The sequence below is a fragment of the Haemaphysalis longicornis genome, unplaced genomic scaffold (assembly GCF_048455015.1).
Source record: "Haemaphysalis longicornis isolate Haplotype H1 unplaced genomic scaffold, Haemaphysalis longicornis Haplotype H1 scaffold_12, whole genome shotgun sequence".
In the NCBI taxonomy this organism is placed as follows: domain Eukaryota; kingdom Metazoa; phylum Arthropoda; class Arachnida; order Ixodida; family Ixodidae; genus Haemaphysalis; species Haemaphysalis longicornis.
The window spans coordinates 45,134,601-45,161,666 of NW_027526225.1; the positions used below are offsets into that span (position 1 = coordinate 45,134,601).

General features: G+C 44.4%; 1 protein-coding gene across 2 annotated transcripts; it reads right to left on the minus strand.

The window, feature by feature from the left end:
• Positions 1-851: 851 nt before the first annotated feature.
• LOC144162585 (uncharacterized) lies at positions 852-25,307 on the minus strand. Of its 2 annotated transcripts, XM_077693182.1 has the most exons (6): positions 25,147-25,307; positions 23,982-24,107; positions 23,078-23,146; positions 19,907-20,036; positions 17,547-17,735; positions 852-9,615 (listed from the first exon to the last, which is right to left on the minus strand). In XM_077693182.1, the coding sequence occupies exons 4-6, from the start codon at positions 20,031-20,033 to the stop codon at positions 8,324-8,326; spliced, it is 1,608 nt and encodes a 535-aa protein (XP_077549308.1). In that variant the 5' UTR covers positions 20,034-20,036; positions 23,078-23,146; positions 23,982-24,107; positions 25,147-25,307; the 3' UTR covers positions 852-8,323. The 2 variants fall into 2 exon arrangements, with proteins under 2 accessions (XP_077549308.1, XP_077549309.1); XM_077693183.1 differs by lacking the exon at positions 23,982-24,107.
• Between the last annotated feature and the right edge of the window lie 1,759 nt (positions 25,308-27,066).

The following is a 27,066-nucleotide window of genomic DNA, read 5'->3' on the forward strand; positions in this document are numbered from 1 at the left end:
GGACACAGGAGAGACGTTTGCCCAAACCTGCCACATACCCCACGCTGCACCACTTGCGGTCCCACCAACCCGGCCGAACCTCACCAGTGGAAGCCGTCATGCATTCTCTGCGGAGAAGGCCACAGCACGGCAACGGTAGGCTGCGCCAAAATGTTCCAGGCACGACACACCCATAAACCACCCTCATACCGGAATTTCCAGTCGGACTGAGCCAAACACTCCCCAACTACATGCGTCACGTCCCCCCTTACCCCTTTACACTCATCGACGACCTACAGCTAAGTCCTCACGACAAATTCAGGACCCACCAGCAGCTGCACTTCAACGCAGGTGAGCCCATGGGGTCGGCTGCCTCCCTTAGCCCTCCCCCACGCAAATACAACTACCACACCCACTGTACCCTCACAATATGAAGCACTCATCAAGGAAATCCAATCACTTTGAGCACAGGTCATCCGCCGTCGACACGAGGCACTACTGCGCTTGCAGCAACACAGCCAATCCCAACCCCCTGTACTCCCCCCACCAGCCCAACCTCCACCCAACCACCGTCCCCACCCAAACGCCACCTGTCAAACCTAAAGCCCCTTTGCGAGAAGAGGGTTGTGACAAAGGAGACAACATGACCCCCCCCCCCCTCTAGTACAAGCTGTTGAGACACAAAGACAAGAGTACCTAAACCTCCACCAAACCATCGTAGCCAGCCAGACAGCAATGCAAGACTCAATCACTGCCCTCCTTACGGAACTCCTTACATGCATGAAGGAAATACTAACTTCCCAATTCGCCCCATCACTCTCTGATCCCATCCACTCCGCCCCTCTCCCTAAAGACGATGACTTGGAAGAAAATATATTTGATTATTTATTTATTTCCAATACTGGCACTCTCAGCTTGAGAGCATTGCAGTTGGGCAGAACAAATGCAATGCATTCATATGCCACAGTAGTTACAGGGAACGAAACAAACATTTTTCACTTGTACACTCACATTACTCACAACATAATTTTCTATTTTGCACAAAACCGCCGGCATGAACTGTGTAATTCTAACATTTTCAACGAAAGATATCAAAAGAAGCAACAAAGATAAATTATTACAGACGCTAAGACACTTAAAAAAACAATGAAAACGCAAATATTTCATCATTGAAGATAGGGAAACCTAAGGGGGAACACATGGAAATGGGGCAAGGGTGCGAGAGAAATACGCTTTTTAGTGAGACAATAATCAGAGGATAGTAAACATGTGTATCAGCCCACAACGTGAGTTAACAGAAAAACAATTTAGTGTTAGCTTTCACATAACTCACCGATAATTTCGCGAATTCAGCTGATGAAGTGATTCTGGTGATGTCAGGATCTAACTGGTTCCATTCATTATGGCACGCGGGAAAAATGAATATTTAAAAATATCATTGTGACATAAATATTCTGTTAAAGTGTAGTCGTGTTGATGTCACGTTTGGCAGGACTGTGAAAGTGAAATATACTTGGTAACGTCGATTTTATAAGCGTTATGAAGGAACTGGAACCGAAATTTAAGACGCGCCTGCCTTGCCCTAATTTCCAATGTATGCAGGCCAGAGGCCGACAGTAGGTTGGTGGGTGAATCAGTGCGCCTGTACTTATTATGAATGAATCTAATAGCTTTTCGTTGGACATTTTCTAAAGTCATCATATGAGTTGTAGCATGTGGGAACAACACTGTATTGGCATATTCAAGAATCGGTCGAATAAACGTAGTGTAAGCTAATATTTTGGTAGATGGTGGCCACAGTCGTAATGATCTCTTAAGGAAAAATAGTTTGCGAAGGGACGATGCAGCAGTGTTTGAGATGTGGGTATCCCACCTGAGCTCGGATGTAATGGTTTTTCCTAAGTACTTGTGTTGACTTACTTTCCCTAGTGGGGTGTCGGTAATTTTGTAGGTGAAAACAGATGAATTCTTTCGTCTAGTTACAGACATGGATACAGACTTCTTAATGTTAATGGACTTTTGCCAGTTAAAACACCACTAGGCTATTTGTTTAAGAGATTTGTTAAGGTGAATGTGGTCATAGTTACTGGTAATTTTTCTCTAAAGAATACAATCATCGGCAAATAACTTGATATTACAGTTAATGTCTGAGGTGATATCATTAATGTAAATGAGGAATAATACTGGTCCAAGAACAGAACCTTGAGGAACCCCGGATGACACAGGCAGTGATTTGGATGCCACGTTCTCAAATGAAACAAACTGTGATCTGTTAGTGAGATAATGTTTAATCCATTCCAAAATTTTTCCAGTACCAATAGCATTTTTCAGTTTGGCTAATAATTTGCTATGACATACACGGTCAAATGCTTTCGTTAGGTCTAAGAGGATGATCTCAGTTTGGCCGCCGTTATTAATCCTCAGGGCAAGGTCATGGACTACTTCGGCCAATTGAGTATGGTAGATAGGCCACTGCGAAATCCGGATAGGTTGGGAGTAAAAAAAGTTATTTGTTTGAGAAATAAAAGCAAGTGCTTCAAAATAATATCTTCCTTCAAAATAATATGAAACCTGCCACATCTGGCAATGCAATTGCAGGGGCTTCGCCCACAAAAGAGCACTCCTACACCCCCGATTATCCACCCTGCCCACGCCTCCGGTAGTCATCGCGCTTCAAGAAACAGGCCCTTCTACTAAAGTCAAACTCCGTGGGTTTCAACCATTTCAATCACCCGATTTCCCATCTATCGCCACTCTTGTTCACCGCATCCTCCACACAGCTATCACCACTCTTCTCATCTCTCCTATTCAACATGTGCCGATCGCCGTTTATCCACCAAAACCCCCACAGCCCATTCTGTACATCTTCAATATTTATAGCGCTCCCAAAGGACACTCACACAACTTCCATCCCCTCTTTAAAGCAGCCCTCCACGTCGCCAACAAAAAACCCTTCCTCATACTATACTCTGATACAACTAAAAAAATGCGGCTTTTCCTCATAAAAGCACCCCCATCCAGCCAATGGTGTCACCGTATCAACGTGACGTCATGGTAGACCGCCTCCACGCCGCCTTCACAGAAGAAATCACAGAGCATGTTTTTCCGCCCTTCCGGACTTCTACCAAAATGGCCGGCTCCGCCGTTCGCATCAATCCATCGGCGTCGTAGGGCTCTGAGAATGATTTTTAGTGCCGTTCAGCCGTATTCCTTGTTTGCGTGTTGTGTGCAGTGTTCTTAACGTGCTCGGTAAAGACAATCGCTATGGTGTTTTTTCTTCTGCTTTGTGAGCGACCGGTGTTGCCGGGGAACAGCCACCGTGGCAGGTACTGGATTCTGTGTACACTGTGTAATACAAAGCGGTCGTCGTCATCCTGTGCGGGCGTTTTGTCTTGAGCGTGAAGTGCTTATCGTTCTACCATTTAGTCCCTCCTGTATCTGTGCTACCCACGTTATCGCACCAGTGGCTGCGACAGGGGGCGATAACTCCTTGTAAATTTCTCATAGATTACGCCTGTTGTGCATAGCGCACGACGTTAATGCAATGGAGAGTTATGCACGGGGCCACTTTATTATCTCTATGCACGGGGCGAAACGCAAACAGCGCGACGTCGCGCGCTGTATTTCGCTATAGCATATGTCGAGCCGTGTGTCCCAAGTCCATGCTGGGCGCAAGCGTATTCGCCCAAATTGTGATCAAGTCGCCAAATACAAGAAGCAGAATTTTCGCGTTTTTTGAACGTGAATGCGTACGAGCTGTAGCTTAGCTGCGTGATGTGATTTAATATGCCACCTTTTCTATTTTGATTCTCGGTTACGCTGAGATTCTGTTGTTAAATGTGCTATTTGCAGCTGGTATGTTTTCGTCGCCTGTTTATTGTTGGAGCGCTTTAAGTTGTTGTTTTGGACAAAAACCTTTGTGAAATAAATACGAATAGAGATCTGCATTGAGTTTGCATTGTCTATGATAATAAAGATTCCACATGAGTATTACTAATGTAAGTTCAATTTCATTATCATTCTTTCGTTTCATTATCATTCATTTCATTTCATTATCATTCAATTTTCATTCATTTCATTTCATTATCATTCAATTTCATTAGCTGTGCTTCGCGATAGTGCAATTTCCTGAGCTAGATTTCACTGGCATGACTAGCTGCAAAAATGCATGCGAAGACATGAAAGGCTGCACTGAAATCAAATAAACCACCTTTCAGCTTTTCCTACACATGCGCATGTGCATATTCTTCACCAAATCAAATTCTTGCATCAGAGATGTGCATTATTGAAGCTATATAGGCAGTGCTCGCCGTGTGTTTATGTCACTTAAGTAAAAAGCTGCTGCTGTAATGGTCATCTGAATGCAGGTGCTGTAAATTTAAAATAAAGCATTCACGGTAGAAAACATATCAGAATTTCACCCATTCTCCCTGTCGCATCACAAGTGGCTGCTGGAGCAAGAAGCGTAACATCGTGGATGCCAAGTCGAATAGGAAGCTACTGCTTGCTGCAGCGCTGTTCACAACTAAACACGTGCAATGTCTAGGCATATATTAGGAGTTTAACTCACAATAACAGCACATCAATTGATGCCAAGTTCATAACACGAGCAATGAAGTATGTTTGAACGGTTACTTAGTGGTCGGTACCATAAAACGTTATATGCACTGGTTGATGTATGATATGTCGGTTGAGTGGATTCATGGAAACACACATATGGTACATATCGCTCCGATGAAACTGGGAAATGCACATTACACTTTTTTCTTACGCAAGAGCCAGAATCGGATCATATACTCAGGAAAAAATGTATTATCTTACCAAAAATGCACTACATTAAATTATTCCCATACATGGGAGGATCGATTGAAGCCAGCATTGTGTCCTCTTCCCAAAGCCTCCGGAATTTTTATTAACATTGTACTTCTGCATTTTGTCCAGTGGCTTCGACAACAAATAAAACTTATTTATCCTAATAGCTGCGTAAGACAGCAGACAGAAGCTAAACAGAATCAAAGTAGAAATAAAAACCGAAGCAACTTTTCTTGTCCTGACTGCTGTTATGATAAGTCAGATTTGGATCAAACAGTTAAACAGACACACTGTTGAATTATGCAGAGCAAATGAAATGAGCAACAAGAGACTGAAGCAGATTTATTTGTTCTTAACGCTCTATAAGAAGACAACTTGGCTCAGCCAGCCACACGGGCAGACAATGTTCAGTTACATGCTTTAATTTAGGCATTTTATTTGCAACTGTTTCGGCATCCCATGCTTGGATAAGTGTCCCAACAATGTAAAAAACTTGCAGTGAAAACTCAAACTAGTGTCTTGTCCTGTAGGTGAAACTTGCCTTTATCACAATTTACGTAGTGTCGCGCAAGGAGCCCTATCCCCACACACTGCAGAAGTGATTCTTCTTGAAGTGAATTTGTGAACTCGCTTGACTGGGCTTGCAAAAACCTCATGCTGTACATGCGAGTAGTCACCCTCCCCGTGCAGCGAAAACTATCGCACAGCAAGCGTGGCCTTACTACCACAAAATAGTTTGGAACACTGCGGGTTTTCTCTAGCTCGAGATGTACAATTTCTTTTTATGAATACATTTTCCGCCCATGGCATTTCCTATTCAAACAGATTGGTACCTTCCTGTAAAGTAGTTCTTGAATAATTGGCTCAATTTTCCTCTGAATCCCATCTGCGCTAATTTCTTTAACAATATTTCATGATCAACAGTATCAAAAGCCTTAGACATATCCAAAAAGAGAACTAACACCATTTTATTGCTATCTAACGCTTCAATGATAGAATCATTAAAGTCTTTTAAAAGTAATTTCGTGCTCTTGCATTGGCGGAAACCATATTGCGTTTCAGATAAAAGGGAATGTTTGAGGCAAAAATTTATCATTACTGTCGAAATATACTTTTCAAGAATATGCGACATAACAGACAAGATGGCTGCTGGCCTGTAGTTCGCAGGATCGTCTTTAACACTGATCTTATGTATAGGACGTACTACGGAAATCTTTATTTTTTCTGGAACACTACCGGTCGTTAATATGCCATTAAGTATGGACAAAATCACCAACCCTAAGCTGTCTATCTGAACTTTTGTATCTCGCGGTCGGATTTTATCGTATCCCGGTGGTTTCAGAATTGAAATCCGGTAAACAATACTGTGGAGGTCCCCCAGGGTCATGTCTGGGAGAAAGGTTGAGTCAACAATGCTGGGCACATTAGTAATTTTTGATTCACGTACCCTTATTTGTTCATTAAGAAGTATGGCGCTACCAATAAACAACGAACTAAATGTGTCACACAATGAGGTAGTCTGGCAGGAATCTCCGAAGCCTTTGCGAATTCCCGAGTCCGCTTGCCGATTAGTGTTCCTGCCCATAAGATTGTTTAGTCGCAGCCATAATTTTTTGTTTCACTAGGCCTTATTTATTTTGTCAGAGTAATACCGTCTCTTTACTAGTCGGAGCTTCGCTGTAACTTTATTTCTGAGTACGCGAAATTCCTCTTTTAGCACCCTGTCCCCTGGCTGCTATTTTAACGTTTTCAGGCTTGTTCTTTAAGTTGGCACAGTGCTAGAATGTCATCGTCGATCCACTTATTTTCCGGTTTTCTTTGCGTAACTATCACTTGTTTTTTTTTGAAGTTTTATAAAATGTCTGCAGTTTTTGAACTACTCGGGCGTACATTTCTAAGTGATCAGTTGACACCAGATCGTTCCAGTTGAACTGGCGCACCTTCTGATCGAATGCTTTATTGTCAACGATATCTATGTATTTTACTGGATTCTTGTTTTTTACACTAACGCGTTCTCCAAGTAAGTTTAGTGTACGCAAAATGATCGGCGAGTTTTTTTTTTAGAGATAATAGCTGGCAGCAACGTAAAGTGATATGTAAGGCTAAGAATGTGGTCTTTGCAAGACTTTGTAATATAATCTTTTTAAACGCTCTTCTCGGGTTATTGCATTTATCGTGCTTTCCAAGTAAAACTGTGAGACAATATTTAAATAATTGTTGACACCGGTTTTGGAATGGTTAAGAGTATTTACGTTTAAATCTCCAGCAATATCAGGGTTGCTTGCGTAATCAAACTTCTTTAACATAAATTTAAACTGCGTCAAAAAGTCACGAATAATGCCATTCGGCGGGCGCTAAATTTCCCAAAGGACAAATGTATTATGGCTGCAGTAAATGCTCACTGGTATACTTTCTGCACTACAGCACTAGCCCTTTACTGTGCGAGGATGTAACAAGAATTATCCGCTTGCGTAACGCATGGGAAGGGAACGGGACGGCAACGCAAGCACGGGGCAGCAGCGAAACACTGATAATCGCTGGCTTTCGCCTTCAAATTGCTGGCTTTCGCGTTCAAGAGGCTTAAGTGGCCTATGTTTCTTGGCTAAACAGTTAAAATAATATAATTGTTACATGCTGCGTCACATAAGTCCCTGCAGGGCTCCGCTCCCGAAATATGCTCACGATTTCACGCCAAAGCATTCATTTCAGAAAGCGTTCCCCTCACTGCGCATTGGTCAATCCCAACAAACTTCCCCATAGAAGCACTATTTTTTTGGAGTTATCGTGGTTGAAAAAAAAAAAAGCGAAATGGCCAGCTTTCTTTCTAAGTGCTTTTTTTTGTTTTATGTTTTAATCGCTCACGTGTCTCTTCTAGAAGATGAAACGTGGGACCATGTAATGCCTACCCTTGACACTTGCGTACGTTAGCAACCGGCGCCGTCGATTACGATGCGTGATTAGAAAACCGCAGAAAGGAAGAGTACAGAATGCACTTTGTTATATTCTGTAGCACTCTTTCTTCTCTCTCTCCTACCCGTCTGTTTTTCCCATTCCCTGCACACCAACACCAGCAGGCATTCTGCTGTCCACCCTAAGGTGAAACAAGCTACGCCTACACGGGGACTCTCCCTTCTATTGCTTCCAACAGTTGATTATTTATTTATTCCTTATTATTCTTTTGCAGTGCAAGGCTCTTACATATCTTTCTTTAACCTCGCGTACAGCTACAAATACACTGCTGCGCGGTCACTGTCAGGCTTTCTCATTCCTTTTGGCAGTTACGTAAGGCTTGTAGCTACAAATTACTCTTTCAAACATTCTTGGGTTCTATCAGGGAACCCGTTTTGGTCCAAGGTGTTTCAAGGGATGCCCTTTATTTTGGGATTAAGTGTGTACACTCCAAAAAATTAGTTCTTTGTCTCTTTAAAACAGTTGCAGAAAACAAAAATGAAATGCACCGCAAATATAACCTCCGCTACAAGCCAGTGAAAGGAGGAAGATTGTAAATAGTTTCGTGAGTACACTCAGTAAATTACGCAACCGTAATTGACGGCACAACTCTATGAAAACCCAGAAGATCAAGTTCTTTTTCAATAATGTCAGCGCGCTTCTCAACCATGTCGTCAACAAACAGTTCACTTGGAGTCCAGAGTCTGAAACCCCACCTCTTCACCGGGTCAAACGAAGTGAATTCACAGCATCGCCGGTAGTGGTTTACAACCGCCATCGAGGCAGGTACACGACAACGCTTAAAATTGCCACAATGTTCTTCGACGCCATGAACGCCGGCATTGCAAATTGTCCTCGTGCGTCCAACATACTTTGTGACATCGCTGTACGGGACGTAACCTGTGTGTATACTGAACATTCTTGTTTGGAGGGGTGCTAGAGGATATTGCATGGCGAGCGGCCTCAGGGGATACTCGGCACAGTAATATGTGCTACGCACCACAATACTCCCAACAACGTCCGTACCATTGGCGGCTTCTACTCCGTAAACCAGTGATGAAATATTAGAGTACTGCAAGGGAACCATGAGTTCATCCATGTCGACATGGATGAAATATTCGCTCTTGGACATTGATCGAAACATGCAGTCATATAACCCCGCCATCTGACCCTGCGCGTGGACTTCTGAGCTGTCAACCAGGAGTTTGAAAGGGACCACAGTAATGTCAACCCCTTTCATCTGCATGTAGCTAAGGAGCACCTTCAGGTCCTCAGACATCTCCAAGTCATAAAAGTAAAGATGACGTGCACCCATGAGCTGATAGTGCGCTATAAACTCGGCGACCTTCCAGAGACTGATGGCAGGACCAAATATCGGTCGGACGCACACCGCGCAGCACTTTGCTTGAGATGTTTCCAGAGGCTGATGTACTGGGATCCAGAATGGGAACATTTTCGCAGAACCCAGCACAGAGATGGCTACTTGTATCTCGTCTTCAGGGAGACCAGGTGCTGGGCACAAAATAAAGGCACTCTTCAAACGAGGCTCCAGCCAAGTCCACAGAGGTCGTATGCGCGCCTTGTGCTCCTCGACTCCAAGTGATGAGCGAATTGCACAAATCAATGGAGGGGGTTCGATTTCTGTGCCATTGCTGTAACGAAACTGGACGAGGCTTACGACGTGTATGGCGTGCTCTGTGGTAGTCGTGATGAACGCAGAGAATACGTGTACGCCATCTGTAACAGCGTACCACGATTCTTCCTCCATTTTCGGAGCGGCAATACTCGAACTGCGGAACTTCTGAAGCAGTTTTTTGTCCCAATGGCTGAAGTGCAGTGACGTTCTCTGCTCCTGCTGGCTTGGACAGGTTGTCCCTGTGCAAAAGAAGAATTCAAAAATTAATAAACAGAGCTGGGGTGAACTGCTGTGTTTTGCAATCAAAGTTCTTAATTTGAGTTTAACGTTACGGAGTTAAGCGGGCAAGGCAGCAGCACAGAAGGGATCACAAAGAATGGAGACCGCCTAGTAATGTAAACGTGCACCAATATCTCGACACTTCGGAGTTTTCGCTTTTCGCCCCAAGGAAAAAATGGTCTCTGGTGCTTATACCGCATGCACGTTCTCAATATCAGCACCGCGGCGCTGCAGCTGTCGAATAACTCTTGCGAGTAGACTTGATATCGTGGCCTGCTGTAACTGGTGGACTTATTTATTGCAGTTTATTCTCTTTGTATCGTTTTTTCTTCAAGTACATCGTGGGGTTAGGGGGCATTGTTAAACCTCCTTTGTGGCGATTGCGAATTATCTCTGAAGTTTTTAGTAGTGCTCCGCAAACGGTGATCACGGCAGTATGCACGATCACAAAAGTTTGTTTGACCTTGCCCCCCACTAACAGCGCCTGAGTCGGCTGCAAAGTATGACGATAATCACCTATCAAATTATTCTGCACAAAAACGTGTCCCATAAATTATACAAAATTACTTGAATAAATCCTTTGCAAATGACGGTATTGAATATAGTTATTCTCTGGTTTCAGCATAGCGTTACAGTGTTTTCGTTACCGCCTACCGTGTTTGTGAGAGTCGACTGCGCATGCGCGAGAATTACCTCGAACGGTAACTTACCGGCACAAGCTTTCCCGTCGCCAGCGAGCTTCCTGAGCAGAGGAACTGTACCCTCGCGTATTGATTACAGCAAATGCAGTGCGCTCGGCGCTTTTTGCTTATGACAAGGAATAAAAGTAATCTTACTCGATGCTGTTTATTACGTTTTTCTTGGTAAATAATGCTCAGGAGAATAGCAAACGACAATGTATCTTAGATGGGCGAGCAAAATGGCCGCCCCTACTCGTGCTAAGCCCTTCCTGCCTCAAATAGTTCGGAGAAGTTTCCGATTTTGCAAAGTGCTTTTAGGAATGCATGGCCATCTGTATTGCTGGTCCATCCATCTTGGAGATCACAATGCTCCGGAAACAGTATGCAGCAGTGCTACATTTCAACGCACCAGACGTCCCATTCTATGTGCGCGCGTACAGCGCTTTACCTGTACCGCATGCACGTATCAGTGCTGTGTTCAATGCTGCGAACTTGCAACCATCAAGGCATCTGCACCGATCCCCAAAGAAAAGCTTGCCCGCAGTGCCACACTCCCAACCCTGCTCTCACCCATGGCAGATCCCCTGCTACAAACTCTGTCGACTTACCCACACTACCAGCACCAAAGAGTGCAAACGCAAGATGAAGCCACCCCCCTCTTGCTTTTAGAAACGTCGCCCCGAACCGCTACCCTTCACCCCCACCATTGACCCGAATTACTACTCAAGACCGGCATCTGCTAACTCAACAAGGGTGAACTGGATATCAATTTTCTCTCATCGACCCACTGCTGCCAACAGAATACTTTCCCAAGTACCCCTCAAACAACGACCACCCGAGTAGATCCCTAAACAGTAGCCCTCCCCCGGCAAGAAAATACACGCCTCAAAAGTCAGCTCGCTCAAAAAACAGACCATATTATGCATTGCAAACCCAAATCACTTAACTGAAACAACTCATCACGGCGAACACCACCTCCCATGGGGATGCTATCCAAGATCACCTGACGTCATCACCGATCCCCCCGTTACCGCAACTGCAAGAACTGATAACCTCCGCCACAGATAGCAACAAAACCTCGCTGACGTAGCCAGTCACGGAAGCATAGGCCGCAGGGAGGGACGCTTCCCAAACTGCGACGGACGATTACCTGAGGCCGAAAAACACAAGACGGTCAAGCAACATCTCGTGCTTTAAGACCCGGAAAAAACGGAACTGATTGCGACGGTGTGGACTGCGGCTTTAAATTTTCTTCCTGACCAAAAGTCCACCGTCACTCCAAACATACTGCGTGTACGGGAATGCCACTGCCCCTCGTACATCAATAAGCACGGCTTCCTCTACCGCTCTATATAGCAATCCAGGCAGCATCGCATTACAAAAATCTGGCATTCCCCATGTACACCTCCGCGACAACACGGCTTATACGCCAAACCAAAACTTCCGCGCTGCAATTGTCGTCTCTTGGATCTTTATTGCGCACATTGTAACCCTACCAAGCACGTGTACAAAAGATCTGGCTGCCCACATATTGCAGTAAAGCTTGTTTGTACTTAACATTTACAGTCCGCCTAACATTTGCTAACTGACTTTCGATAGGTATTAATCACTCCACGACCAGTGCGAAACACTGCCCCTGACTGTCCTCGGTTATTTTAACCCACCGCAAATGTCCGGAGGCTACAGATGCAATACCGTAAAAGGCACCAGATTACAAGAATCTATCCAAAGACGGCTTATCCTCACACCCACTGGGGGGAACCTACTTGCCAGAATCGGCTATTCAGCTCAAGAACGACGTGCCCAAAAGGAACGAATCCTTCCAAAATCCGCCAGCAACCGAGCAGGGCACCCCTACCACGCAGTATGTATCCTCAGTAACACACCCCCCGCCGTAAACCACAGCTCACCGTCATCGGACTGCATATTCCCAACAAACCACCAATAAATAAATAGACGCCACGCCGTACATTAACCCCGAACTTTTGTCGTCAGCGTCATAAAGAGCGTTTACAAGAATGCGACCGTAGCGTATCGCATTGGATTTGTCGCATTACCATACCGCATCGCATCGAATGAAAGCAGGCCAATTCGCTTGGAAGACGCGTCGCATACGATGCGCTAAACCAGGGTAGATCGAGAACGCAAATGCGACTTTTCGAACGCATGTAGCGGCAGTCGCATCGCATTTCTCGGCTCGGCTCGGTGTTGGGAACTTTAGGCTTAGTATCATGGCGGATATTTGATCGCCGCTGTCTCTACAACTGCGGATGACGATCCTTGACACAACTTTTCGCTACATTACCACCCCCCTTCTCATATGTGGAACTTTACTTCAGCGATAACTGCCGTATGGGCGATGAGTGTCCAACACACCTGCCGTGGCCTGTCTTGATTCTTCAGCGCCGGTAGCGCCATCTTTCGACTGAACTTAAACAACAGCGCAAATGACAAGGACAAGGAAAGAAGCACAGACAAGCGCTTCTTTTTGTCTGTGCTTCTTTACTTGTCCTTGTCATTTGCGCTGTTGTTTAAGTTCAGTATGAACCAACTGGTCCCAGTCGAGACGCCATCTTTCGACCGCTCGCCGCACCGCGCGCCGTGGTGCCGGGTCTCGAACCTCCGCGGCCTTTCAGCATAGGCTAAGCATCGCAGTAGATATCTGATCGCCGCTTTTAAAATTAGCGCTGATAATCTCTAGGTGAATTTTTCACACCACTAGCATCTACTTTCTCGCATGTGCAACTTATTTTTCGCGATCAGGTTGATTTGGAAGAGTGGCGACAAGCTGTTGCTGCCGTGGTCTGCGCCGGTCCGAGCCGCTTTGTGGTCCTTACAGGCAGGTGCGGCCGGCGTATGCACGGACCGTTACGGAGGGCAAGTAAACGCTTCACGATTGCCTGCTGTATCCATTTCTTGCGAATGACGCGCGGAATGTACACATTTAGCTCAGCGATCGTCGTAGTTGGTCGGGTGGAGCGGGGAACGACCCGCTGGTTTCGCTTCAGCCGCGATAGACGCCAAAACGAACACAAGCAACTTGCCGGCTACCGGAAACTGGTAACACCGGAAATGCGACTCCACAACTCCCAGATATGACACAGTGCCGAGCTAGCCTCCAATGCGCATGCATGAAAACGCAAACGCGTCGTATTCGCCTGATTCGATGAACCAATGCGATACGCTACGGTCGCATTTATGTAAAGGCGCTTATAAACCTTCAGGGACACGAAACCACTGCCGCTATGATTCGCACCACAGAACCACCACAGCGGAAGAAGTTGTCATCACACTCACTTTACAAACCACAGAAGAATACACCGCGATCATCACAGATTTCCAGTTAGCCTGCCGTAACTACCTCACCCGCCGTATCCCTCATTAAGCCCCAGAAAAGTTATGTTAGAATACCCATGTGCACCTCGCACACATCGTATGGACTCCGGGCCACCTAGAACAAAAGAAACGAAGCGGCTACGTGCTACAGAGTAGAGATCAATACATGAGAGGCTACATCACCATACTAGAAAGCCTTTCCGCGCACACAGGGTACTTCAGTACACGAGAATTTTGCCACCCTCTTGTAGTGCTTAGCCACAACCTCACCATAACCAAGCAAAGAAATTGGTGGTCCGCGGTCCCTGTAAAGCACCTGTTAAGGGCGGAGGTCAGGAAAGTGATATAGTATCAGAGAATACTGTGTCCGGGCAGGCCTCTAGAAAACTTAAACTTCGCAGCGCTCAACGCAAAGACTCTGCTGTGACGGAAGCTTCGATAGTTTATCAAAAAAGCCCCCCGGCATTAGCAGGGATATCAGGGAATAGCATTTGACAATCAGGACCACCAATTTACTTTAGGGGGTTTTATTCTTGGTTCAACCGAAAGAATGTAGTAGATGTGCATGAAATATTACGTATTAGCTGGAGAATCACAGCTGTTGTGATCAAGCTAACAAGCCATACAGCTTAAAGGTACTGCATATGTTTGCGCGTTTATCTCTTGTTCCGGACGCGAGGCCGTACACTGTTTTACGAGGACGTCGCATAAGCAATGAATTAGGAAGCAGCACAGTTCACAACAGCGATGGAAAATTCGATCGCAAAGGTAGATGAGAAGCAAATAAGCGAAAGCGCTGGGGGAAGCTTTTCAATTTGAAGTCGGAATATTACAGCAGTTGCAATAGCGCGGTTTCCGTACAGAAACAAAATTAATGATCACGGATATATTTTTTCAGAAACAAGGGAATATGATATGGTCGTGAGGAAGACCCAAAAGAACATGAAGAAATATCAATTTCATTCTAAGTGAGAACGGAGCTTATTGTGCAGGACGTAGAAGTGATAGGCAATGTCATGAGCAGAGGTCAGAGGGCGGTGAGATGTGGGATCAGGCTAGAAGTACGAGGAAGCGGAGAAAGCTTGCGAAACGTAGGCCATCCAACTCTCTGCAAACACCGACCACCGTGCAGAAGCTTGAAATAAACCTTCAGACCAGATTCCCTATTCGAACTGCACATTACGAAGGCAACAAACGCGAACTAAAAACTGAAGACCACAATCAAAGAGTCAGCACTAGCTGTAGGAAAACAATATTCGTAACTGAAAACGAATAAAGCCAGTCAGAAAAAGAAAAAAAAACTCTTTGAAAAACGAATAAATGTGAAACCCCCGGAAATTGTATGTGAAATTGAGATCGTGACGAATATAGTGGTACACAATGGCAGCTACTGGACCGGCAGGCTAACTGGATGTCCATAAAAAGACCCGAATAGGTTCCTGAGATGGCCTTTAATTAAGTGGAGGGAGGGAGGAAATTGTAAAAGGCGAAAGTACTAGAGTCCGGCAGGCCAGAACGGGAGTGGTTTGATATTGATAAGAAAGGCCTTCGTCCCAGACGTAACTTGGGTAGGCCAATGACGGCAATGACGCTGACGGCAATGGTGGCGATGATGATGTTTTCTGCCTGTGTGCCGACTTGCTAGCCCATCTGTTTCTCCCTTCAACTATAAGGCACACACACGTGAAGAAACGCTTCAACAGGAAGTATACATAAATTAGGCTGTTAAAACTACCAAAACTGCTTTCTTCTTTCATACAGTTTCACAATATCCAGCGCAGTGGAAAGCACAGACATAATTAAGGCAAAATAAAAGTACATAACCGAGAGTACTAGTGTACTTTCAGTTAATAATACCCTTTGGATATATTTTTACTTTAGCAAGTGAAAAATGAATGAGGTAAAACTGAAAGTACGAGTGTACTTGCAGTTAAGAATACCCTTTGGATACATTTTTGCTATAGCAAGTGAAAAAGCAAAGAAATGAAAAAAGGAAAAACTGCGTCGAAGAGAGGTGAGATAAAAGAAAACAATACAGTAAGACATCTCGGCTGGAGCTGCTCCATGCACAAGTGAAACAAAACGTCCCCAAAGAAAGGCGGCGTTGTGCGAGCTGTGTGAATGAAAGTAAATTGCATTCAATTGAGCGATCCTCCAATACAGCACACACTGGAAGAGCAAAAGTGCTCGGAAAGGGCGTGAAAAATTTGCAGGGAGGCAAGAAAATACCCTGTCATTTTTCATATGTTCAAGAAGACAACGGATGCCGCCGCACCAATGACCTAACCAGCTCTCGGCGTAAAAATTGCTTCTGTATGGGATCGGTAAAACCGACGACTTATGGCGATGGTGCATGAGCGCGTATATAAGTTACACCAAGGTACCCGCCAATAAAGAGGATGGCAATGAACCAATGAGAATGAAGAGGGAGAAATGTGCGAGTTGATTTACGCCCGCTAAAGGAGGTCCGTGTGCATGAAACAGATCTCGCTTCGCCTGGGCAATATGTTCAGTGTATTTCAATTGTTATCTATGATAACGCCTGAAACCCATATTTTTTAGGATGTCTAATGGCAGGTGTCTATCGTGCCCACATCATTATTGGCGCGCAACTAGTCTGTTTAGTCAACCTAAAGGAAGCAGTCTGAGTTGCACTTAGATGAGTTTGTTTGCGCCCCAAACCTATAGCGTTTTTAAATTACTGCGAACTTTGCACGTAAAAGCAGCAGTATTTCACTACTCCGTATAATTAAAGCATCATTAACGTAATTGACGGTTAACAAATAGTAAAGCAGATAATGAAATCCGTCTGCGGATTTAAAACCTAATTCTCCCGAGTATATGTTTTTGTAACGCCTGGCTTTCTGCTTTATTAAATTACATAGCAGGTTAAAATGGGCAAAGGCGGCACTTCTTTTGTTTAGTCAGCAACGTCTAAGGGAAGCAAGTGGAGCGAAGGCTCAACCTTTACTTTCAAATTAGGATAAGAAAATACATTGATTATACAGCAAATGGCTATGGAAGGTGCACAAAAAATTCGCTGTGCCGGTTTTCTGAGTCGATTGCGGTTTTACCTTACATATAAAATAGTAGAGGCAAAGTCGTTGGCTGAACGAGCTAAAAATCTGTATTTACGCTAATAACTGTATCTAAAAGAGTTTGCATGACCCGTTTAGCAGCCGCGCCAAAAAAATTGCAGAACATAAAAATGATTTTAATTATCAGCACAACCACTATTTCTTTTCTTGGAGGTAGTTATTGGAAATTATCAAACATTGTTTAGTTTCTGATGTGGGCCTGGACTTTCGGTAACAACTGTGTTGATCACTGTCAAATCTTCTTTGGCACTCCTTCATCATCGAGAAATTCTTCTTTCACAATAACCGCAAATTTTGTTTCTATAGTAGACCATATTGCAGGAATTCAAACTGAGCTATTAACTGAAATAGCAATTTAATCGAAAAGACTGCCATCAACAACTCGTCATGCAGTCATATTTTGTGTGGACATTTATTTCGTGAGTACTCTACTGTGTGAATATGAACATGACTGAGTTACAGCTCATGTTTGATTGATTGTAGGGTTTAACGCGCCGACGCAACGCAGGCGATGAGGCGCGCCGTAGTGGAGGGCTCCGGATTAATTTTGACCACCTGGGGATCTTTAACGTGCGCCGAAATCTCGCACACACGGGCGTTTTTGCTTTTCGCCTCCATCAGAAAAGCGGCCGCCGCGGCCGGGAATTGAACCCGCGACCTCGTGCTCAGCAGCGCAACGCCTTAGCCACTGAGCCACCGCGGCGGGTATATTGTAAACGTGCCTAGCGTATATTCAGCGACATGTCGAAGGCTAACCAACAAATCTGTTTCACTTACAATTCAAGTCAGAAGCTAGGCGTTCAGCTGCGCCGCTTAAAGCATTTGATCCAGTGAACTCCACAAAAGTATTCGTTGGAGGCATATTCGGCACGGTAGTGCATCTGCTTGGGTTCCTCAAGAGAAGCATGATTGCTGCGCTGCATAATGATGCTATGAGAACCAGAAGCAGCCGGCCCATCCACCGCCCTGTGTGCAAGAAAAAAGTCCGTATAAATTTTATTTTTGAAAGCGTGAGATTGTATTCTTAAATCAGAACAACGGTTTTTTTTAACGTATGAGCGGTCCTCTGGAGGTGTCGCGTTATTGGAGACGAATTAATTGCAGCACATACGTGCATTTACCTGCGAAACAACGATACTTTAACGTAGGTGCTTACTTGTAAAGGGAGCTTTACTACTCTGCGCCATTGCAGCAAGGAAAAAAATAACGACACAAAATACTTGTCATTCTCTTTTGAATATGGCAGCTTTAAGGGACATATACTAACTGCTTGCAACGAGCAATATTAGTAAGCCAGCAACAATATTGTTACGGGTACAATTTTGCGTAATTTCGTCGTCGGGTTATAAAATAACCCTTCCTAGCTTGTGAACACTTACGTTCTCTGGACTTTCTCAGAAAGAGAACTGGAACACTGCATTCTGCAAAGGACAGACTGTTGCTACAGACCATGCTAAATTATATAAAATTAAGGCTGGCTCATAGAGTCATTGGAAACAAGGCCATTTACCAATCCTCACAGCGTCCTTTGTTCAACTAGATGATAAAAGTGTGCGCCTTATACCATAGGAAATACTCCAAAAAATGATTCCGGAATCTTGTTTTCCTTTTTGATTCCGTAGTTGAACAATGTTGCCCCTCAAAGGGGAGCAACCAACCGAAATGCAACGCCAACAAGAACACATCCATGAGAGAAAGAGAGGAGCCCTCTTTTTTACGCAAATGCAGCAAGAAAATTCAAGCAGGCGAATCTGCTGGGTTATGACAATTTTATGCACATGTCAACAGCAACAATTACTACAGCAACAGCGCTCGTTTTCCCCACAATAGTGCACCTAAGGTTTCGTCATGATATTTCAGTTCGTATGAGAACTGAACCCGGGTCTCCAAACTAAGTGCCGAGTGGGTTAACAACGCGCTACCTAAACGGCGGAACAAGAGTTTGGTAAAATTTAGAGCGCGATATAACCAGGACCACAGAAAGTCGACACAAACGAGCGCTGGTGTTTGTCGTCTTTCTGTCGTCGTTGTTGAATCGCGCTCGAAGTTTTACTAAATATGCACCCAGTTGCCCAATAGCGTGTGCTACTAAAGAGCGTAGTGAATGCCTTCTGACAAGTGAATATTGCGGAACGGTAGTAGAACATATGAACTTCAGCCAGACAATACTTAATTTGGGAAGCGGCGAATTAAGTGTCTGCGGGTTGAAGCTATGTACGTCCAGAAACGAGCAAACGAAATCGGAGAAAAAGATGAAATTACGCTGGAAGAGTAGAGTATTTAGTAGGTGTTTAGTAGTTACAGTAGTGCATTCAGTAGTTACAGTAGGTGTTTTTATCGGCTTTTGTAAGGCCTTTTATCAGATAAAACCCAGGATTCTGCAAAATAAACTCCAGCACTATGGCCTATGTGGGGCATTCCTGGACGTTTTATCTCAAAAAATGTCTACTGTTTTGTTCTTGCTCAACAGTGTTCACAAGTATGAACATTTCTGCAAGGTTTAGAAGTTTCGAAATGCTTTGCCTATATAAGCGCCTTGCTCAACAGCTCTTTCAGCGTAGTTCGGCCGGCTGAATTGAGAAAAAGACAGACAGACAGACAGACAGACAGACAGACAGACAGACAGACAGACAGACAGACAGACAGACAGACAGACAGACAGACGGACGGACATACAGACAGACAGACAGACAGACAGACAGATGGAGACACCAAAAGTTCGGCGTCTAAATACCACAAGAAAGACTATATTCGTTAAAAGGGGTGGGTAGTTCTTAAATTATCCATCGGCAAAACGAAAGCAGCGTGCAGCTGGGGATATCACAGCGCAAGTGCAAATTCAGCTTTTTCGACATATAACGAGGAATAACCTCTGTGCTTAAACTGTCTCAGCTTTGAATAAACGGGTGTTAGTAGGTAGCTTTTATTAAAATTCAATTTTTGGCCAATTTTTGAAGCTGACCCCACACACGTCGGGGTCAGCTGCAAAAGTAAATTAATTTGGCCCTTCCTTCAGTCATAGCTGGTGCGGTGGGTTCCTGTTACACGAGAAAGCCATACTTTTTCCATACAAAGCTGCCAAATAGCCGACAGATTGTAGCGATGTAAGTTTTAAATATTTATTGAACACTACTGACCATGCGAAGTACGGCCACGACACCACCAGACAATGTGCCGAGACAGCGTATATGGCTTCTTGCAGTCGCTTCTTGAAATGCTTGGGTGCGGGTGTCCTAGTAGACATTCAGTCTGGTTGTGCTTCATACCCTGAAACGAAAGTAACCTTACGACTTCAATTGGTTGCAAATCAAAATTAATAAATTGAGCGTGTGTAGATTTACTTCCTTGAAACTGCCGTCGAAAGACGATTGTCGTCAGCCGCCCCTGCCATGTAAATGTCTTTCTTTTCTTTACCGCTCACCGCTCACAATCTTACCCTCCAGTCTCTCTACTCCCACGATAAATACGGTGGAGTTTTTCTCCAGTCAATTCTATTTTACCTCATTCCACTACCCGCGCCATCTATTGGGACCTTTCGTTACTTGTGAACTACGCCCTGGTGGCTAGTGCCACGCGCGAACGCTTTTTGTATTTGTAGGTGAAAAGACTTCTCTGGAGGCATATTCTTTAATTTAAAGGGGCAGTATTCAGAAGTCATGTACGTCTAATTAACACAACACTGCAAATGCCATGTATGTATTAGTGTTCTTTCTCAAATGTGCCTAATGTTTTCTTTTTGCATAGATATGTTGACAAGTCCGAACGTTGCCACCAGTAGTTCGTAACTTTTTTGCTTACAGACACGTCTCGTTGAAGAATTTTTTTTAACTTTTGGCCGGGCGGTTCAATCAAGAGACAGACAGATAGACTTTCAAACCATCGTCGCATGGCTTATTCACCTTTCAACATAGTCCCATCATTTTTGTTATAATGGCTTGTATAATTATACAGTAACATTCCGCGTAATAAGTGCTGACCATGATCAGTGTCGGTATATACCTCCAGGTCTTGCACATGAATTTTATGAGTGCTGCCATTGTAGTGTAATGCTTCGTGTGTACAAACTTCGCGAATATGTTTTTTTCCAACAGACACATAGATATACAGCCAGACAGACAGATAAACGGACCGACAGACAGAGAGAGAGACCGAAATTATTTCGTTTAATTAGCCCAGGGATATCTGGCGGCTTTACAGCCCACGGCTGGCGGCGTGTGTACTGTGGGGTGTATTAATGCCTATGCTCTCGGATTTGTATGCAACTGCGGATGTTATTTTCTGTAGTGTAGTAGGGAGTAGTGTCTTATATGCCGCATGAGGTACGTAATAATTGTTTACTGTGGTGTGTAATAAGCGCTACTTTCTGTTTACACGCCGCCTGTAAGAATGTAAATAGTGTTCAGTTTATTCCAGAACTGATGCCCTACTCCTTTCGTCTTGTAAAACGTTGGCAGTATTTTATTCATTCTTTTTTTTCTTTACTGAGTGAGTTTCTCGTTTTTCCAAAAGGGCATTGCCGCAGGCGGTTCAAGAATGGAATAAAACACTTGTTCATTCATAAACACACTTGCGTCTCTTGCAACCAGTTGTAATTTCTAACACTCAACACCAAAAAGAAATTGTGAGACATACTTGCCCTTGCGCAGTGCTCTTGCGTTGAGGTAGTTCTTACGAACCATTTCAGTGTTGCCAAGAAATACATAAAATAGAAGCTTCAAACGCAGCTTAGATTTTCGTCTTTGACTCAGGTTTCACAGAAGAAAGTTTCATCTTTTAAGCACCTTTGTTTTAGAAAAGGGAGTTTGCTATTTTTCTATGCAAAAAAAAAGCGACTCCCAACCCAATTCCGTTTCCGTAGCACTGAAACTGTCTGTCCGCTTTTACCACCCTTAAAGAAACCGCGCAACACTGTCCTGACCTTTTTCGAGCTTATCTATACACTTGGTCTCTGTAGGGTCCTACGCAGACCAGTCGTGCCCATCTTAGTTTCCGCTGAATAAAGCCAAGAGCTGTTTCTGGTTTACCAACCACATGCTAAACAAAGACATTCTATGAACAATCATGTGATAAAACAATACCACGATATTTGCATGTTGGTTCGGTGTAGTCACATACGTTTTAATGATTTCTGCTGTTTCTATTTGTTTCTGTCTTTTTTCATGCAGGCATGTAAACAAACTTTTTTGGATACAACATAATGTATCGCATCTGGCGCCACCTTGCAGAACGATCGAAATCGTCCAGCAAAGAGACACCGTCACGGTCGTTTCGTATCTGTCGACATCAACACAATCGTCTCAGTTGTCATAAAAGTATTGAAAATAAATAAATACAAAAATACATAAATAACAAAAAAAGCAATAATAATAATATTAATAACAATAATATTAATAACAATATAATAATAATACGACACCTAATAATAATAACTATAATAATAATAATTTATTCGACAAAAACTAAGACAATACAACTCGGCCGGCCTGCCAAAACCGAATTGGGCTTCAACGGCGGCGTTGCTACAAATAAATAAATAAATAATTAAATAAAGGGCTGCGGCTTAACTCTGCAAAACTTGGATATGTAAAGCAAAAGCTTTGCTTAGTCTAGGTGAGTCTTGGTTTCTCTTGGTTAGCCTTTGATTTAGCTGTATTGCCGACCACGTCTCAAAGCCGTTCGATATCGCGTAACGGTCACAGAAGGCGACCGGGCGAACGTGGCGTTCGCCGTGGCGAACGCGGCGTTCATTTATAGCGAACCTTATATTTATATATTACCTTATTGGGACCTTATATTACCTTATATTTACCTTATATTTATATTATATCTAGCGAACCTTATTTATATGCCCAGCGCGAGACGAGTCACGTTGCCCGAAACGACCCAGCGCCGCATTCATAGGAGGCTGCGGGGGTGGTTGGCTGCCTCGGCCGCAGGGGCGGTGGCGACCGCTGTGGGCGCCCGCTGGCCCCAAAAGCGGGACCGGCGGATAACGCGATGCGCTTCGAGGGGTTTGTCCCGGGGGATGTGCCTCCGGTCAAAAGGCCATTTACTCATACTCCACAAAATCGCTGTGCGCAGAAGGCTTCCTGGTATACAGTCGACTTTTAATCATTCAACCTTTGCGGGACCATCAAGACAAAGCCGAGTAGAATACAACATCGTAGTCACGGCAGTCAAGAAACACTGCTCTGTGCCGTTAACGCACCTTCCCTCTTGCTAATTGTATCTGATCCATGAAGGCTTCTTGTGACTTCTTAGCCGTTACAGTTATCCCACAAGTTCTCGCAGGGCAAGACGACGCTTACCGATTTTTCTTGTTCCACGACGACCACTTGCGGACACTTTTATGACTCTATGGTTGGCGGATTTACGACCTGAAACGGACAACAAGTCTTTTATTACTTCCGGTGTCGCTATGACAGTCGGTCCCAGCGGGGAAAGCGGACCCTGTTATCAGTTGTTATTGCTGGGTCATCACATATTCAATTGAATGATCAAAGAGCTTGCGACTTGCAATGATGGGTAAAGGAGTGTCAGTGTGAAACCTAGTAGCTTCCAGTATTGGCAACATAATTATTATTAACACCATGAATTCCACTATTAACACCACAGTGATGGCTCAGTGGCTATGGCGTTGTACAGCTGTGCCCAAGGACGCGGGTTCAAACTCGGACTTGCTGGCTCATGCTCAGATTGAGGCCAAACGCAGAAAACCTCGATTGATTTGATTGATTGTGGGGTTTAACTCGCCGACGCAACGCAGGCGATGAGGCGCGCCGTAATGGAGGGCTCCGGATTACTTTGTACCACCTGGGGATCTTTAACGCGTGCTGAAATCTCGTACACACGGGCGTTTTTGCTTTTCGCCTCCATCAGAAAAGCGGCCGCCGCGGCCGGGAATCGAGCCCGCGACCTTGTGCTCAGCAGCGCAACGCCTTAGCCACTGTGCCACCGCGGCGGGTCGCAGAAAACCTCCTAGCGTGTGTCTAGATTTCGGTGCACGTAAAAGATCCCCAGGTGGTCTGAACTAATCCGGAGCCCTCCACTAAGGCGCGCCTCATCGCCCACATGTAGGTTCGACGCGTTCAACCTCTAAAATGCTAAGGACGATTGAACTTGTGTAAAATAAATTACGTTTAAAATAAACCCTAGTAGAGATACCAAAAATTTGCACTATTTCTTTACAGAAAGTAAAAAAAGAATACCTACCATTTCGAAACCACTGTCTCGGTTTTCTGTGTCACAGCCACCGAGCACGGCCACGAAGTTACGTCTGCAGCCTGATAGTCCGATGTCAAGTCCGTGCAGGCCAAACTATTCCGGTTCTGTACAAAACTTGAATTCCGGGTAGTCATCGATACCTCTCCGCACATAAATCGAGCTAAAAGAAACTAAACCACCCTTATTGGCGAAAACAATGACAAGAACTGATCCCATCGAGCATTGTTTCAAGAACAAATATCGGGCCCTACTGGGGCTAGAACCCTGTAATTACGCGTTAGAAAACACGACGCTAACCTCTAGACCACAGGGGTCGGCCATACATGACAAGTCAGCAGTTAACATGAAGATAGCGCCAATAATAAAATCTTACCAGTCCATGGCGCTAAATTGAACAGGAACTACTCGGCCTGTAGTGTTTTAGACACCAAATGTCGCTCGTGCTGATGCTTGAGAATAAAACTCGGTCTTATAAAAAAGTCCCAGATAACACCAAATAGAAATTTTAAATGCTATCGTGTCCTCTTCCACTGTAGCTCAGCGACATAAGAACATTTTTGCGTCAATGAATCAACTGGTGGTTTTAGTAGCTAGTATTTCTGACTATTTCGCCTGAAGATTAGTCAAGGGCAGGGACTGATGAATCGTGCTCCAGAATAGCATAGAAAACTATATACCATTACCTAGCGTCACTGGGTATGGTTACAGGGTATCGGCACTCCATTCTTTGATTGTTCTGTGCCGTCGCCATGATAATTGGTCAGTTCGCATCACGGGATATTTGTTTACACTGCGACGGTGAATGGGCGCCGCCATTTTGTTGTTTGTGCGTCTTAGTTGGTGAAGATAAAGTAGGCTTAGCTTTTCTTACGTACTCTGTGGCTGCGCTCGACTGGCGTCGTTCCGAACTCGACTTAAAATAGAAAGCGTGTAACAGCTTTTCAGCACCAGAATTGTGTAAATTGATGCACTCTTGCTGCATCTGTGGTAATGTCGTTAACAAGCAACTCGGTTGACGTAAATGGCGAGGCCCCCGATACGGCAATCAAGCTCCACTGATGAAGGACAAAATGTCCGCCGTTGCTGACTTGTGCGGCACAGAGGCGGTACTCTGATTAATTATTTAGTGACACTACCATTATCATCACCTTACCTGGCCTCTCCTCGAGCGAGAAATTGTTGATCAAAAGGCGACGCACCAAACCAAAATGTGAACAGGTTGTTGTTTCCTGCTGCAAGCACAGCTCACGGGTGCCGACTGCTGGCACGACGCTCTGCTGCTAAACTGGGACTGTGCATATGCAGCAAATCCCTGGCGTGCAGCAGCTGGCGCAAGTACGACTACCAGCAGCGTTTTTGAGCACCGCTGTATGAATGCGATCTCGCCTCGTCTATTTCCTAGCCTATGCAAATTTTATACGCTGTTTTGTCGCAGCTCGCATTTGCGCATAGAACTCGTACTTTAATCAATCCACACTGCATCACTATTTGACGACGTTTATAAAGTTGGAATTTCGACTTTAAGAACGATAGCTTTCCTTCAGTCCTTCATTCCGCTCACTCCAAACATTGGAACCACCTTCCCGAACCAACAACCACAGTTATCGACCACCCACTTTTTCTTTTCGCACTCGCTGAGTATGTACACAGAGGAACCTAAAGAGCCTGTACTCACCAAATCAAAATTTTTCTGTAGCCTTTGTGTCTGTGCATGTATGCCTTTAATTCGTATGGCCCTGAGGGCAAACGAAATAAACAAAAAATAAATATCAGATACTACTCATGACTGTAGCATGTTTTTGTTTTCGCCGGGGATATGTAGAACTGAGTGGAAATTCAGAACTAGTAATATAATGCCCTTTTTTTAGTTACAATAACTACATTCAACAAACAGCTTTAACGGGAAAGTGGACGAAATGAATTGCAGTGCACCGAGCACCCTAACAGGAGTAGGAACCGTGATAAAGGAACACCGCAACTAGCGCATATTTAAAATAGAGTGAACTAGAACTATAGGGTGGGTCAAACCGGTCCCAAAAGTTGAGGCAAAAATGGGGTCAAACCGTTTAGGGGCGCTGGGAACGTTACCCGTCTATCGCAACTCAGCGGGTACAATACTGGGCTGCTACGCAAAAAAACCCGGGTTCAACTCCCGGCTGAGCCGTCCTTTTATTTACATAATACCTCACTATGGTTAGAAAAGCGCCTACACTGCGTCGTAGACTGTGGCTGTGCACTAAATTATGGAGTTGGTGTATGTTTTGCGGTTGTTAGTGGAGTGGCGGCCATTTAAATCAAGTGACACATAACAGTTTAAAAATAGCTACATCCCGAAGAAAAACAAGGACGCATACAAACAAATCGGCCACGAACTGGCTCGAATTACTTCTGCAGCTTCCCTGCCTAATGCCAACACGTACATAACCGGACACATATATTAGAGGCAACCATCTACCAAGCCGTAGGCTATGCACTGGTTCTCAGTTATTGAACTAAAGCGAAAAAACTGTAAGGAGGACATGCAGTGTGAAGGAATGGTCCGGTCAAAGAGGAGGGCGTGCCAATAAACTTTTACCACCACGAATAAAAGGTTAAATTGCCAGAGACACAAGCAACATCACCCACTTCTGCTGTTACATCTAACTCTAGAAAAACTGCAACTAAAAAATGAACAAAACAATTCTTATAATTGTCCATCATTGCTCTGAAGAACTGTCTGTAGGGAATATTTCTGAAGTAAATAACTTGATTAAATTAAATGAAACAGGTCTTGTCACACCGTAACGTTTGCATGTATTGTTCTTAAGCTCAATGCAGCTATGATCTCCTCTGCGAGGACGTATACCCTTGTATGTGCTTCTCCGCTAACGCAGACGACAGCAGGCGGGTAAAGCTGGCTCTCAAATGTGTCTAAACATGGATGCTGCCATGATGCCACGCTGTAGTTGCCAGATCAGCAGTTGAAGATACTGCTGACAATGTTTTTGAAAACGAGGAACACATTTAGGCCCTTACACTACAATTAGTCAATTTTTATGGCAATAACCCAGCATATTTACGAGTCTATATGCTT

Bases quoted from the DNA above. Each gene is read 5' to 3' on its own strand.
- LOC144162585 (XM_077693183.1), bottom strand. From the start codon at position 20,033: ATGAAGCACAACCAGACTGAATGTCTACTAGGACACCCGCACCCAAGC. The intron at 17,736-19,906 runs GTCAGTAGTGTT...TCTTGCACACAG, and splicing joins TCGTGGCCGTACTTCGCATG to GGCGGTGGATGGGCCGGCTG. The intron at 9,616-17,546 runs GTAAGTGAAACA...TCTTTTGCACAG, and splicing joins CCTAGCTTCTGACTTGAATT to GGACAACCTGTCCAAGCCAG.